This window comes from Patiria miniata, unplaced genomic scaffold (assembly GCF_015706575.1).
Source record: "Patiria miniata isolate m_02_andy unplaced genomic scaffold, ASM1570657v1 HiC_scaffold_20, whole genome shotgun sequence".
NCBI lineage: Eukaryota > Metazoa > Echinodermata > Asteroidea > Valvatida > Asterinidae > Patiria > Patiria miniata.
The window spans coordinates 812,897-827,788 of NW_024037059.1; the positions used below are offsets into that span (position 1 = coordinate 812,897).

The 14,892-nt window shown below is 41.3% G+C and overlaps 2 protein-coding genes across 6 annotated transcripts; both read right to left on the reverse strand.

Annotated features, from left to right (window-relative positions):
- Positions 1–719: 719 nt before the first annotated feature.
- Positions 720–5,571, reverse strand: LOC119728889. The gene is made up of 3 exons (XM_038201323.1): positions 4,992–5,571; positions 2,908–4,540; positions 720–1,321 (listed from the first exon to the last, which is right to left on the reverse strand). Exons 2-3 carry the CDS (start codon positions 4,295–4,297, stop codon positions 924–926), a joined length of 1,788 nt encoding a protein of 595 aa, XP_038057251.1. The 5' UTR covers positions 4,298–4,540; positions 4,992–5,571; the 3' UTR covers positions 720–923.
- Positions 5,572–8,954: 3,383 nt separating this feature from the next.
- Positions 8,955–14,655, reverse strand: LOC119728370 (dynein assembly factor 6, axonemal-like). 5 transcript variants are annotated; one of them, XM_038200590.1, is made up of 7 exons: positions 14,474–14,655; positions 12,203–12,306; positions 11,186–11,258; positions 10,992–11,094; positions 10,219–10,315; positions 9,832–9,917; positions 8,955–9,612 (listed from the first exon to the last, which is right to left on the reverse strand). In XM_038200590.1, the coding sequence occupies exons 2-7, from the start codon at positions 12,284–12,286 to the stop codon at positions 9,486–9,488; spliced, it is 570 nt and encodes a 189-aa protein (XP_038056518.1). In that variant the 5' UTR covers positions 12,287–12,306; positions 14,474–14,655; the 3' UTR covers positions 8,955–9,485. The 5 variants fall into 5 exon arrangements, with proteins under 5 accessions (XP_038056518.1, XP_038056520.1, XP_038056515.1 ...); XM_038200592.1 differs by lacking the exon at positions 14,474–14,655 and adding an exon at positions 14,189–14,271 and having other exon boundaries at positions 10,992–11,088; XM_038200587.1 differs by lacking the exon at positions 14,474–14,655 and adding an exon at positions 14,189–14,271.
- Between the last annotated feature and the right edge of the window lie 237 nt (positions 14,656–14,892).

A 14,892-nucleotide genomic window follows, 5' to 3' on the forward strand; every position in this document is an offset into this window, starting at 1 on the left:
AATTGTGCTTATTTTCATATTACATTGACAAGTATTTGAAATAAAAATTGTACAGTCTATTATCACTGAATACAATGTACAGTGTAGAAAATAGAAATAAAAACACAACAAATATTGAAAAAGCGTACTGTCAGCCTTTCTTATTGCGTAGATAACATGACTGATCAAAATTTTAATTCCTTCACTTCCTTTTTTTTAAGTTAATAAGGGCTTAATGAACATAATGAAGGGCAAAGCCTATAATTTGATTAATAAGGGCTAAATACAAGTATTGAAGTCCCAAGTAAAATTATTCCAGTCCAAGGTTTAATGATTGTTCTCTCACATGATGAGTTGCAGTTTCAGCATATTTTTTGCAGGGGAGGGAGTTCATGATTTCCAGATTTTAAAAGGGGAAGGCAAGGCCGCAGACTAGTCGACTGGGGGATAATTTCAAAGGTAGGCTGGGGGCGCTGTTCATTACATGAACTGTACCTATATATTCCAGGCAGTCTGCACTGATAATTTGCACTGTTAAATAGGAATTTGAGTGACCGACAGGATGTTCATTATTTGTTCTTTCATTGAACGTAAATGTCATTATGACCAGACGAATTTTCAATTTTAATACACTTAACAGTACAAATTGGCGTAGGTGGATACCATTGAGCTCACCCCAACCTAAAAAGTGGAATATTTTTCCGGGGATACCCCCTCCCCCCCCCCCCCCCCCCCACACACACACACACACACACACTGCCTATGAAGTTAAGAACTAAAACGATTATTTTTTTGGACACATAATGGTTTAAGCCTTATAACTTGTTAGATTTCATTCTTTTCTTAAAAAACGCCACTCCATATTGATCCCCGTTTCAGTCCGTGGAGTCACACCCATGCCAAAAAATACTAGATACAAATGTAGTAGTATAATACTGTCGTATTCAAAATCCAAGACCCTTATGTTGTCCTCCACGCTTGGGTGGCAGTTTGCTCGTTGACAAGCCATCCCCGTGAGGCGCACCCACCATCCCCCAGCTGGACATTCGCCGACCCCTTCTACCCCTCTCCCCACCCATCTTTCCCCTGTCTTCTCTCGATGCCTCCCCCTTGTCGTTCAGCCGTAGATACCGGCAATTCTTCACGTCCTGCACATCTCCTTTAAGGTGATACTTCTCCAGTGCCTCGCCTGCTGATCGGTGGAGCGTGCGGTACGTCGGCGGATGCGGGGGGCTTGTGGCCCGATCCACGGTATGGTGGGCTTGATGATGATGGTGAAATGCATCGTGTCTTGCGTAGTCTAGACTCGTAGCAAGCCGGGATTCCATCTTCTCTCTTCGCTCTGCAAATAAGAAAAAAATCAGGATCAGAATGTACTTCAGATCTTACTCCAAATTCCGGACTCCCCACAAGTTCAGTTTCTCCTAACTCCGCCCCCGTGGAGTAAAATAGGTTTGAAGGTGTTAAAACTGCATTTTTGAATGTGTATGGGCTTAATTATGCGCATCAAAGAACTGTCTCTATTCCATTTTTACTTCCTTTTTTTGTAAATACAAATTAACCAAATAAAAGTGGTTTGGATCCATCTGCCCCCAGTCCCGATCCACCCATGATCTCAGTTGCATCACTTTCATCGCCGACATGTTAATTTGTCCAAACTCTGGTTCAATCAGAAAGCAAATTCGTTGCGTTAATTGATGGCAAGAGGAGAACATAAAGACTTGATAGCACGTAAACGAGGCATCAAGCTCTTGTTTAATTAAAAATGAGGTAGCAATCAGTGCATCGATTGCAGCAAACACTCTGTAATTACTTCGAGATGATATTCTCGGTGAAAGTTTGATGAGTTAATTCACAATATTGACTTTAAGGATCTGCTGTATAGTTCAGATGGTTGCATGGTCATTTGAAATAACTGCTTTTCAAAAATCGATAATGTAGGATTTAATTAAGAAGGGATGGACTCTACAGGAGCAAGCATTGTGAATTCGGAATATCTCCACACTTACTATGCAGGAATAATTAGAGGTTGCAAATCAAGCCAAAACTATAATGTGCAATATGAAATAATGTATAATATAGTGGTCAACAGTCACAGTGTATTTGGGACGGGGGGGGGGCTAAATTAGAAAGTATAACACAAAAAACTCGGAATGTTTAGTTTCGAAAGTATTTCTTGAAAGTGCACCAGCTCGTAAACCATGGCAGATGCGATAAAGGTTGGCTTACTAATGCAGCCAGACATGCAGAAATGTATTTATAAACATTTGTTTACATCATAGCTTGGAACTGAATCCAAGATTTCGTTTTCAGTACTCGTAAAAAACAAACCCGGATGCGACAACAGCAATTATCCCCAAGGTCTGAAACAAGATCGCAAAGCTATCAAAGGGTGGGTCGGAGAGACGACCTCGTCTCACACTGTTTCATCGAACTGCAGCCAAATTGCCAAAAATATCCTCACTTTTCTTTTGTTGATTGAAACCAGACGGGCAGTAAATATTTCCATTTAGCGCTGTTGTCTGGTGAAAAATTATACGGCGAAAACATTCCCTCGTGCGTGCGGTCCCTACTGTAAAGCGAGACGTTGATGATATACGGATGAGATGAAATTGCGTATTGAACTGTTAACGCGTTTTGAAAATACATGTAGATCTTTTCCCTTAACTAATTATAACAGGATTTATACAAATATTGATAACAGCAGTCTACACTAAACAACAAGAGTGAAATTCATTAACTTTTTGCAAGACACGCAATTAAAGGGGTTAATAAAGGAATGTCTTTAACACATTGGATGGAACCCAGGATGTGCAAACAATTATTTGTTGTTCCTGTACTCATCTGAATAGACTGTATAAGTTGACTTTTTAGCCACTTCCTTTTCCCCCCGGATCCACTCATTCAAAGGCTTCTTCTTAATCTTACCTAATTCCTTCATCCTCTCCAAGAATCCCTGTAGCTTCTTCTCTCGGACATCTTCTCTCCTCCTCTCCCATTCCAAAGCTTTCTCCACCATGTACTCAGCCCGCCGGGACGGTAACTTGTACTCCTCCGATGCCGGCTTGACTGCCACTTCACTCGGTACCAAACTCCCCGCGCTGTTGCGCTGATACCGCACCACGCTCGTCACGACCGGGGCTTGATACTCAGGCAGGCGGAAGGTCCGGTTAGCGATACCGATGTGATACTTGCTCTTCGGTCCAGCCCGTTCGCTTGGTTTGCGTTTTGTTTTCTCAGTTGTTGTCTGATCTTTGGCTCTAGATGCCGCTGTTGGGACATCTCCCTCAAAAACCGAATCATTGCTTTCATAAGACGCTCCATCCTCAAATGTTTGGCTTGGAGGGTCTTTGGGGATTTTGGTGACAATCCCGGGTAGGACTATGTTTGAATTTAATTCGAGCACCTTGTCATCTTTTTCGAAATCGAGGACGGAATGTCTAACATCTGTGTCACCAGCTACGTTTGAATTATAGTCCATTGATTGTTTGGCTTCTCTGGAGAAATGAGGCCTGGAAACGAGTCCCATACCACTTTCTTTAATGACAGACTTTTCTTTGTCATATTGGAAAAGAGACAAGTTGGCTTTGCTGACTGTCTCAAGTACCTGTGACACTTCTCGAGTTTGAGTTGCAGATGGCGACCGGCTTGATGTCGTCTTGGGCGTGGTTGAGCTCTGTCTCGTGGTTTTAACTGGTGAGTTATCACCAGAGAGAGAAGATCTGATTGAGTTAATGGACCAGTCAGTCAAGGCCGAGTTGTTTGCATCCCCTTTGCTTACATCTCCCATCTCCGTGTCGATTTCCTCTCTGATCCCAGGTAACGGCCGAGGTGATGTTTTCTCATCATCTTCTGGAACCTCTTTGCTGTGTACCTCCGTCATGATCATATCTCTCAGTCTTTTCTGTGCCTCCTCCCTCTCTCGCACTGCTCTCTCCCTCAGTTCAATCTGCATCTCTCGTTGTTTCCTGATGCGAGCCTGTCTCTGTATGCGTCTCTTCTCATTCTGGACGCGGATCAGATTGCGGAACATCTTCTGCTGCCCGCGAGCCAGTTTGTCCACGGCAATCCGCTGATCTCGGTGCCACATATTCACCTGTTTCCGAGAAGAGACATCATGGGCGTGATTGCTGCATTTCACCTGCGTGCCAAACTCCGACGATCGGGTGTACCTTAACACACCGATGTCGTCTGCCTTCAGGTGTTTCAGCCCCATCAGAGCTTTGCTTGCCGACTTCTCCTTGGCATTGGACAAACTGGCACTGAGTCGCCCATTCAAGTTTGGATTGTCGGTAACTAATGTGCCTGATTCTTTCATGGTGAGACTTTGAAATCCCCGAAATGGATACTTCAGCGAGAGGTCATTGGCTAGACACCCTGTGTCGTTCACAAAATTGGAACCAAACCGGATATTCACCCGGTATTGTCATATCGTGTGCTATTTGACACTTCGATAAAAACACTCTATTATCATGTTGAATCCGGGTGCATGGGGCGGCTGTGTTCACTTTTGCGTCACTTCATGTGAAGTTCGGAATCCATTTCGGGATTGAAACAGGATCTGTGGGACCAACATACAAAGTCTGGTAAAAAGTGCAACATGGATGACAAAAAGGTTTGGAAAAGGTCTATTACAAACGCCGCCAAATCCCTTTAGAAAATTTCAGACCGCGTATACATCAGCAACATCGACACCTTAATATCAGGTAAATATCTAGGCTATTGCACAACAAAAGCTCATTCAAGTTTACTGAAAACCAACTTGTAGCCTGTGCTGTGCGGATTAAACGGTTTCAATGAAAGGCACGGTGATCCAATATCCCTCCTTCCTGTAGAGTCGCTCCCCATCCATGCTAGATATGAATGAACTAGTTAATCAAGTCGGAGCGGCGAATTTCCAAAATTTTCAAAAATCAAACCGAAACCTGGCGTGTCCGGGTTAACGACATCGTCATCAATTGGAATCGTGTTCGGAAAAAAACATGGATATATAAAGAGGTTTCAAATGTTACCTTTCTCAGCATTGGGTAGAAATTGAAAACATTTTCGTCTTTCCTCAACCTACAGATTGCTTTCTCCGTAATAATCAGTTTTCTGGCTGTCAGCGAAATAATTATTGTGTCCGAGGACGATTCTTAGATCCAACTTCCCATTTCCCCTCTCCTCGGTGATGTGTGACTCGGCTCAACAATGGCATCGTCTCGTATCAGCGTTCCTTGTCAGCTCCATGTCGCCTTTTGATTGGCCTAAATGAGGCATAATTTAGTCTCTCCATCCACTGCTCCCTCTTGGCTGAAAGACCGTGTCCATGACACTTGTAAGGTTGCCAAGTATAGAATACATTCCGCAACATGTGCCTGAGGGGCTACTGCAGAAAACTTTAGCACCATGCCGCCAAATCCTTTGTATAAGATCATTTGATGATGAAAGCGTACACAGTTGACATTCTTCTGGAATTCTCAAAATCCCAAGAACTACGGTATTTCATGCCACATTATTTGAAGAGCAAAACGAAAAACGATCATGGCCGGCCGAGATGCATCAGTAATAGATCAGCTAATAAAGTCATGATAGCAATGATGGCAAATTTGTCGGTTGTGAGGTTGCGGCGGTCACCAACTCCGACGGCCGATGTATGATTGTGTTACCAGGCGCTTGATACAAAACAAATTGTACTCATGGAATACATTTCTTTGAAATCCTTCAAGATTGTTCTCATTTTAAGTGTCAATAAAAATAATTTTACTGGTGTAAGTACAGGATAATTCAGTCTTGAAAATGAAATATTTTACAATGCATTTAAAAAAAACGCTCCATAGAACTGCCGTCGGTCACACAACTACCCTGCTCCCCAGGTAACGGTGTTACCCCCTCAGCTATCGGATTAGTGGCCCATTTCGTCCCCCGGCATGCCCCCCCCCCCCCCGCCCCCCATCCTGCATGCCCACTCGATAAACGCGGTCACAAGTGTTTGTCTTCTCAATCACAACAACTATTGACTGACAGTGAAATGCTTCTGTTAAGTGTTTAAGACATTTTATTTGAAAAGATTTGGGTCTATTTTTGGACCGAGGGCGACAGTCCTTGTGGCAGTTTGAGGTGCTGCATCCTTGGCGATATTTGCACAAAATAGTTCTTGAAATAAAGCAATAACTTAACGCGAGGGGTACAATTATTTGGGTTTGCAAACCCGCTAATTTCAATCAGAAATTGCTGCAGTTCTCCTAAACTTCTTATTCTGGGGCAAAATCTAATAGGCCGAGATACCAACCACATGCTTTTGTAAGATAGAATAGCGACAATACAGAGTTTTCCTTTTTCCTTTAATTCCAAGCATAAGCAATGCAGTTGGGGGGGGGGGGGTTGGGGGGGGGAGGAGGGAATACTACGCTGCACACTTATTCCCTGAAGCGAAAATGTCAAATGCCCAAACCGATTCAAAAGTCCCGAACTTGAGCTGTCATTTAACGACGGATCGTTTCCGAGATAGGCAACATGCCTTATCATGTTGCTCCGCTACTTGCAGCTGATTTCTGATGGTGATAAGCAAAGATTGTCAACATAAAAAATGTCAACATTCATAGGCGACTGGTGGTTGTATCCCAGGTGACCAAAGTACACTGTGTTCATGTACAGGTGTCACCTTGTCGAAAAGCTTGGTGGAGTGGCGGATTTTACGGATAGATCGACTTCAAAAGTAGGCCTAATGACACACTGATATAATCATGACAACAAAATTAGGGCACTAAACGCCATGTCTAGCACCATAAAATGCTTTATCAGAAACAGGTCTTCACAAAGAAAAACAAATTATTAGAAAGATAACGTCGTCTGGGATTAGGTTCGGTCATAATAAGCTACCCCAACAAAGAAGTTTAAATCAGTGTGGGAATTAAATACGATTTTTTCCTTAAGGAGAAATTTGGATTTTATACAAACCGTTTCTCGTATTCTATCAACATTACGACATGCACAAATTCATCAATTGAATTAGCCCTAACTACTACAGGAAGCAACAGCCTGGTAGTGGCAGATTTAAAAGACCTATACTTTAAAAAAAATAATTTCAATCTGTAAATGCTAGCGTTAAATGTACCAGAAGCAAATCTCAAAATTGGCGTTCAAATAATTTCTCATCGACTGTGTACAGTATAAAGAATTACACGGAAAGACTGTAAGATCACTGCCTGCAATGCCGAAATAGGTGGAGAAACTCTTTGGGAGGGGGGGGGGACTTACATACTATTATTTGTAGCCACCGGTACCTCGGAATGGGATTATTGTTTGAACTGTAATGTTTACACCACCTCATGCGATGTCATTCATATCTACTTATTAATCCCATTGTTAAATATAAATGGCATGGTGGTAGGTCGTGATATGGACAGCAACACAGCAGCAGTATTTACCCACTCGCTGTCCGTTTGTTTAGTTTGTCTGTTTGTGCAAGAACATTCCTCCTCCTCAATTGGATGGAGAAACTGCCCAAGATGCAAACTGCAAAATATCGAAAAGGTGGGGAGGGGAGGGCGGTGCAAGCAAAATGCAAATCGACCGCCGTAATAGACCTCAGTGATAATTACGCGCAGTTCCAAAAATATTTCAAATGCTCACAACTCTCCAAGGTCTTTGAGACACCAATCGAATTAATGCTCATTTCATCATCTTTCGTATTCTGTTCAATTTTAAGGGGTTATGCAATGACTTTTTTGGAAAACATTCCATCCAAAAATGCTCGTCCTTAAAAGTAGTCGTTTAGCTCATTGCCATTTTGCAAAATAGAGCAATTTTCGGGCCCAATTTCACAGAAATATCAGCTTGTAGTCCCGTGCGCGGCTTCCACCTTTCTATTTTTTTTTTTACAGACTTTCAAGTTGATGGCCCCCAAAATGCTCCAACAGCAAAAACAATTGAGGGCATGCAAATCGTGATTTGGCTTGCGTGGGCAATTTGGGCCTATTTACTGGTCCGCACCCTTGAGCCTGAATTCAAGATGGCCGATTTGTCCTTCTCTAAGGACGGCGGTGATTGGTCTAAAGTTTACTTTAATCGTTCTTGAATTTTAATCAGAGACGGGTCGTAAAAAGGGCCAAAACGTATTCTACGTCTTTATTTATTAAAAATATTAAAATATTGGATTTTGGGGTCAATTTGTTATTCTTGCCAGTCAGTGGCGAACACAATCACCATTGTTACATCAGGATAAGACCTTTTCTCATTCTAATATTAATTCATACAGTTCTTATGGGCGTGGCTTGTCTAAGATTTTTAAAAGGGGTTGAAGTTATGATTATAATTTAGGAATAATCCTGAACTTCTGTTGAAAAGCTCGTCTTAAAGGGATGATGTACAATATTTGCTTTTGCTGCAATTTTCAGAAATAAATGGATTTGGAGGATAAGTATATTATAGAAAATATTGTAACACTGACTTGTTTCACGTTTTGGGTTCGTAGATGCTGGAAAAACCAAGAAAACCAATCATATTTTTGTAGTCTGGTTCCCTGACCCCACTTAAGATAAAACGGAGCAATTTACAGACTTTGGGGAATTGTTAGATCAGAGAATCAGTCTAGCAGGCTTGTAGTCTTCACAGGTGTGTAATCAATTGCAAAGAAAATGCGGACGAACTGAATATGGAAAATTAGGAGCACTTTTTGAAAAAAGCCAGTTTTCTCCAACGCTGGTCGGCCGACCAGCGTTGGAAAAATACAGTTTTTCTTGAAAATATCAGCACACCAGGTGCCACAACTTTACAGGATGCTTTAGACTGTCATTCCCTAACAATCCAGAAAGATATTTCGTGATAATTTGATCATTGGGTTTTTTTATGTTTGCAAATGTTGTATATTCCCTTTAAGTTCTTGTCTTTGAGACATTTGGATAAGAATCTATTTCCAAAATATGGCTGATCAATAATTTCTAATCTCAGTTTCTTTGAATAAATGAAAGACAACTCAAATTTCTTTTCTGTGCTTTTTTTTTCAATGTTCAAATATATACATGTACAAAAACCACTATAAAAACAAAACTGCTTCCATTTTCATAAAAAAGGACGGATTTGAATGAATTGCCACTATTTTTAGGCTTTTAAATTACATGTTTGTCAGTAATATAAACCAAAATAAGTAAACTAAGGGGTTTATGAAGTTCACCTCTACACTTGAGCTTTTATTTCTTAAAACCAATCTTTAGAAAAAATCTCAAATGCGAAAACAGTTTCATCAAAATAGTCCTGTTTTGTGTATACACAAGGAAAGAAATGATACGATAGAATCACTCAAAGCTACAAAGAACTTGTCTGGACACTTGATACCTCAAGTTCCGTTTCACTTCGAATGTTCCTTTGGTGAACAAAGCAGATATTCTGACACTCTGTTATCAAACCCTTGTACACAGAAATGACAATGAACCATTTTATGTAAATGGTGATTCTATGTGCTGCTAATGCCCAATTTAGCATTCACACAATTAACTGCCAATATCTTATATAGCGCCATGTGTTGGTCACGCAGTCAGGAAGTCATACTCTCGAACCATCCTGCATGTTACAACCAGCGTTTGCTTGTCGCTGATCCACTGGGCTTTGCCATTCTTGCTGTCCACGGGGTGTGGTAGGTGAAGACCGAGCTTGCTGTAAGAACAGAAAAAAAATGAAGTGCACCTCTTTTGGTGAATGCGATACCTGTAAATTTCAATAAGATTGTCAAAGCAATGTTGTAACTTTTTGATTAAATAACTGTATTGGATGACATGGTTTTATCTTCAAACCGGCAAACAAAATGAAGTATGGATTTTGAGGTTTTTCTCACAATTCAACAGTTTGGGAGCTTTTGAATTTTGAATTACTTACTAGTTTGGTGTTCTGCAGCTGAGAAACTTGTCTTTGAGATCCAGGTCGACATCAGCCATCTTTGTGTCTGGCAAACTTATCTTTATCTGTATGATGCAACCAATGACAAATATATGCAACAAAGTTTCACGAAACAAAAGCCTTCCATGAATTAACAACTAAATTTTTTTTAATGAAATTATGGTAGTCTGAACTCCCTAGGCATAATGACATGTGACCACTTGTGGATGACATGATGTATCCTGATGACTTCTGATTGAGTCTTCAGTGCGGATCCAACATTTATGGAAATAAATGGAAGCAAAACACAAACAAACAAGCGAGGCATATATTGCTGCTTGTGGTGACTTGTCTACAAATCTGGAGCAGGATGTATTCAAGACTCACCACCATATCTTCACAGCTGACTGAGCTCGGTGTCTTGTTGCTCATCTGCAGAAACATGTCTTCTGTCGTAACTGCTTGCTTGAAGATAATATCATATCTGGAAGACAACATCAAAATACAGTATTTTTTTTACATTTTTATAAACACCATATACTCAGTGTTTTCCTGAGTGCTGGTGAGAAAAAAATCACTCAGGTTGGTCTCAGACCAATGACCTCCTGCTTACTACTGAAGACGTCTTACCACTTTGACCACCATGCTTGCCAGGGTCAATTGCCTGGTTCGAACCTGATATAGCAGCGGCTACCAAAGCCAAACTATTCATAATTCAGATTTGAACCAGCCAGCTGACCCCAGCAAGCTCGGTGGTCGAGTGCTAAGACGTCGGCACTAGTAAGGAGGAGGTCGTGGGTTTATGTCCAACCCGAGTGATTTTTTTCTCACAATCACTCAAAAAAACACAGAGTATACAGTGGTTTCTTTTTAAATACGTCGGTGAAGGGCAAACCCAATATTGAATTTACATCACCCCAATGTAAATTCAACCTTATTAACATAGACACTTTGTCTCGGTCAAAGTTGTGTGCCTGCACCTCACAGGAGGCATGCCCCTTAATAACACTAAAATATGCATTGTGAGCCGCAAACCCTCATTATTCCAATTTCTTTGTGAAGGTCATGCTTGATTTCCAGGCTCAACCATTAATAAAACAAGGCAGTGGGAGGCACGTTGTTGGTAGGGAGATAGGGTGAGGGAGTGGATGTTCACTTACTCTGGTTGAGGTCTTGGGTCATCAGTGTCATCAAACTCTGCTCCCTCGGGAACCTCATCAGCATCCCAGATGTCTTTGCTCTCCTTTTTCGAAGTGTCTTGGTCTACAATATATAAAATAGAAACGTTAAAATACTTCAAAGAAAACAAATAAATAAATCCATATTTTATTAATTTTGGAAACACCATTCTTACGTTTTGTAGCGGCTTGACTCTTGGCAGATAGGCCTATTGCTCCTGGGCCGAGTTTGGCTGAAGCAGTCACTGGCTAAAAGGAAGTTGCAAAGACAGAAAACTGTCATCAATCCTTAGCATATCATGGGAAATGAAGGCAGACTTCATCAGGTGGCACCTATTTATCATAAAAATACAGGCAACTTTGGGAGCGTACCCGTGCATAACTACAGCATGTGAAGTTACATACACACCCATTCAACTTAACCCGTTGGTCCCTAACCAATGTTTTAACCAGTTCGCATCGGATGACGCGTTAACACAATCTGGCTGTTTCTATGCACAGGCACGGCTGACGGGTTTAAACGTCAAGCGTGCCTAGACCCATCTCCAGACGATGTCTTCACATGCTAATCCCCTATTAGTTTTGTACACACACACAATTGTGGTCACGCTATGCAACTGGCATTTTTGAAAAAAACATGGAAATTCTAAACCACATCAGACTTTAAACAGTATTTTTCCATTTGTAATGGCATTCATGCTCCATGGGCACAACTCGGAGTGTTGAAAGATGTGAGGTTGCGGTAAGAAATATCGTACAAATACTGCTGAAATGACTCTTGCAAATCAGCATTTGTGGTGTTTGGCTGTAATCAAAAGTTGGCTGCTATGTCTTGTACATTTTTGGCAAAAATAATCCTGGCGCGAACTGGTTAAACAGCCCCAGTACTATTTTTTTCCAAAAGACATACACAGGGAATAAACACAGCGCAATTCAAAGTAATACAATGCAGTACAGTGTAATACAGGTGTAAACGGGTAAATAAGCCAACTGAGAACTTATTTGCATTAAGCCGTTTCGTGGATAGCACCATCTTTAAAATTGGGGGGGGGTTTATGATGACAATACTTCCCATCATGCTCTACTACAGTTGCATGGTGGGACGTATTTTCATTGTAATGCCTCCCCCCCCCAAAAAAGTTTAAAATGACGGTATCCGTCAAACGGCTTCTGAGCCATAATACTTGAGCCACCTTGTCATCCTCATCACCACTTTCTTGGTCAGGAGGTTTGAGAAGTTGTGCAAGTGCTGTGATTCCTCCACCAGGCAGGTCCATCTTGAGGGCAATTCAGGGAACTGTTGTGGGAAAAAAGTAAAACATGCAACATTTGGCCATTACAAAGTAACAATAGGCTTTTATTGAAGCTGTCTGGCTGCTTTTGTTTTACTAGTCTTAATAAAAAGGATCCTAGAATAGTAGAGTCTGCTAACGTGGCACTCAATTAGAGTGACTGGTCACGTGTGAGGGATTAATCAATGAAAGGGAAAATGTGTCCGATTTTCACAGGAGTCCGTTTTAAATATGATGTCAGCACACAGAATGTACATACACAGGATGTGTACTGTACTGCGCTTTGCAGATAGGATCACGAAGTTGGAGTGTGCTGGCCTAAGTCTCTAGCATGGCATCAAACATGCACACCAAACACCCATAGTACATGTACATGTACATGCAAATATGCTTTAGTAAGAATTTTTAGACTAACTTATGTTTTGGGGTGTCTTTTGTAATTGAAAATAGTATTTTTTGAAATAAAATGGAAGTTTTGCAAAATTATCGTGTGGTTCTCGCAGGAAGGTGCGGGCGGTGGACGCTGAGACTTTTATTCTCATGGCCTAACTGCACTGCCGAAGAACGCTGTGATACTGGATACCACACCAGAGATGCCGAGTTGGCCGGGTGCACAATCAGATTGTTGCTTCATGCTGACTTGTTCTTGTACAGGTTCCGAGTTGGCAGGTGCCGAGTTGGCAAGGTGCTGAGTTGGTAGGTGCCGAGTTCGCGATGTGCTGAGTTGGCAGTGGGTGCTGAGCTAGCCCCATAAATGTGGCCAATTTACAGAACTACTTCCGTAAATAAAGGCCACATTTGGACCATGTACCTGAATATGTAAACTTTGTCAAATTTGGATTTTCACATTTAGAATTTATTTGTAGTTTATTTACACTTTAGAAGGATACTCACCCTCTTTATAGCAATAGAAAATTAGTCCCCCCTTTTTCAGACATCTAGTTATCGTGTAATTTTGTGTTGGAATTTAGAGAAGCAAGCGTGCACAAACGAACCTGGAAAATACGCAAAATATAGATATCTGATTAAAGGGGGCACTAATTTTCTATCGCTTTAATAATTAAAGAGGGGAGTGTGCTTCTAAAGCGTAAATAAACTACAAACAAAGTCTGAATGTGAAAATAAAAGTTTGACAAAGTTCTACATTTTCGGGTACATGTTTCTAGTGTGGACTTTATTTACAGCGGTAGGCCTAGGCTAGTCCAGTAAATTGGCCACATTTATGGCGCTAGTCACTAGGCCCTAATCAGTGTGCCGAGCCGCTAGCTTGAGTAACTCTAGCCCCATAAATGTGGCCTATTTACTGGACTGCCTCCGTAAACATAGGCCACACGTCCACATGTACAAAAAACGTGTCGACTTTGCCAAATTTTGATTTTCACATTTAGGCTTAGTTGGTAGGATTTTTTTGCTTTAGAAGCATACTCACCCCCTTTATAGGCTAATCAGAAAGTGCTGCCTTTTTCAGATGTATATTTTTCGTGAAATTTCCAGATTCATTTTTACACGTTTGCGTATCAAAATTTCAACATGAAATTTCACAAAAATTAGACATCTGAAAAAGGCAGCACTTTCTGACTAGCCTATAAAGTGGGTGAGTATGCTTCTAAAGCAAAAAAATCCTACAAACTAAGCCTAAATGTGAAAATCAAAATTTGGCAAAGTCGACACGTTTTTTGTACATGTGGACGTGTGGCCTATGTTTACGGAGGCAGTCCAGTAAATAGGCCACATTATGGGGCTAGAGTAACTCCAGCTGACATGCTCATATTCATATTCACACACTCCGAAATTCGTAAAAGCATCCCATTATCACATTCATATCATAAAGGACCCGAATAGGATTCAGAAACGAATCCAAAAATAGTAAATGCAAGATTTGATTACCTTAGAAACAACAAGCCGACGACGGTATCGTACATGAGCGGTAGCGCCCTCAAGTGCCAACAATTCGAGTTGAGATAATGCGCTCCGTGCATGACAGAGAGGGCGCATTTCCCTCTAAGCGGTCTCCCAAGATACTCAGTTCATGTTTGTTTTAGTAAGGGGCCTCTGAAACTCTTTTAAAAAGTCTTTAGCACGAATGATGCGAGCATGGAGAAGGAGAAACGCCCTTTTTTCACGTCTGGCCCCCCTCTAAATACAAATGACCTTTGCACACCTCTGACCAACCTGTCAAAAATGGCTTGCATGGCAAGAACGGTCGCCAGTTCGTCCGCCTGTCCTCACTGCCTTCGGTTTCTCGGAGGGATTCTTTTCCTTCCTTCAAAGTAGCCTCTAGTCCAGTCAGTTCATATTCTCTTGGCTGAGTAAGCTACGGGGAGAAAGAACACTCGACCCAGCCTAGCTAGGTCACACCGTATCTCCAAAGATGGTTAGAAAAGACTTAGCCTACTTATTTTGGCCCGGCCAACAAAATAGTTATTTTGAGAAAAAAAGGGAAAGAAACAAGTGTGTCAAAAAAGCTGCATACTTAGCGATCAGGCCTACTTTGATAAATCTATCAAGCTACAAATACATGTACATACATGTATGACTTTTGAAGGCAATAATGTCGAACGCGGCTTGCTACTCGTTGCAGACTGGACTTA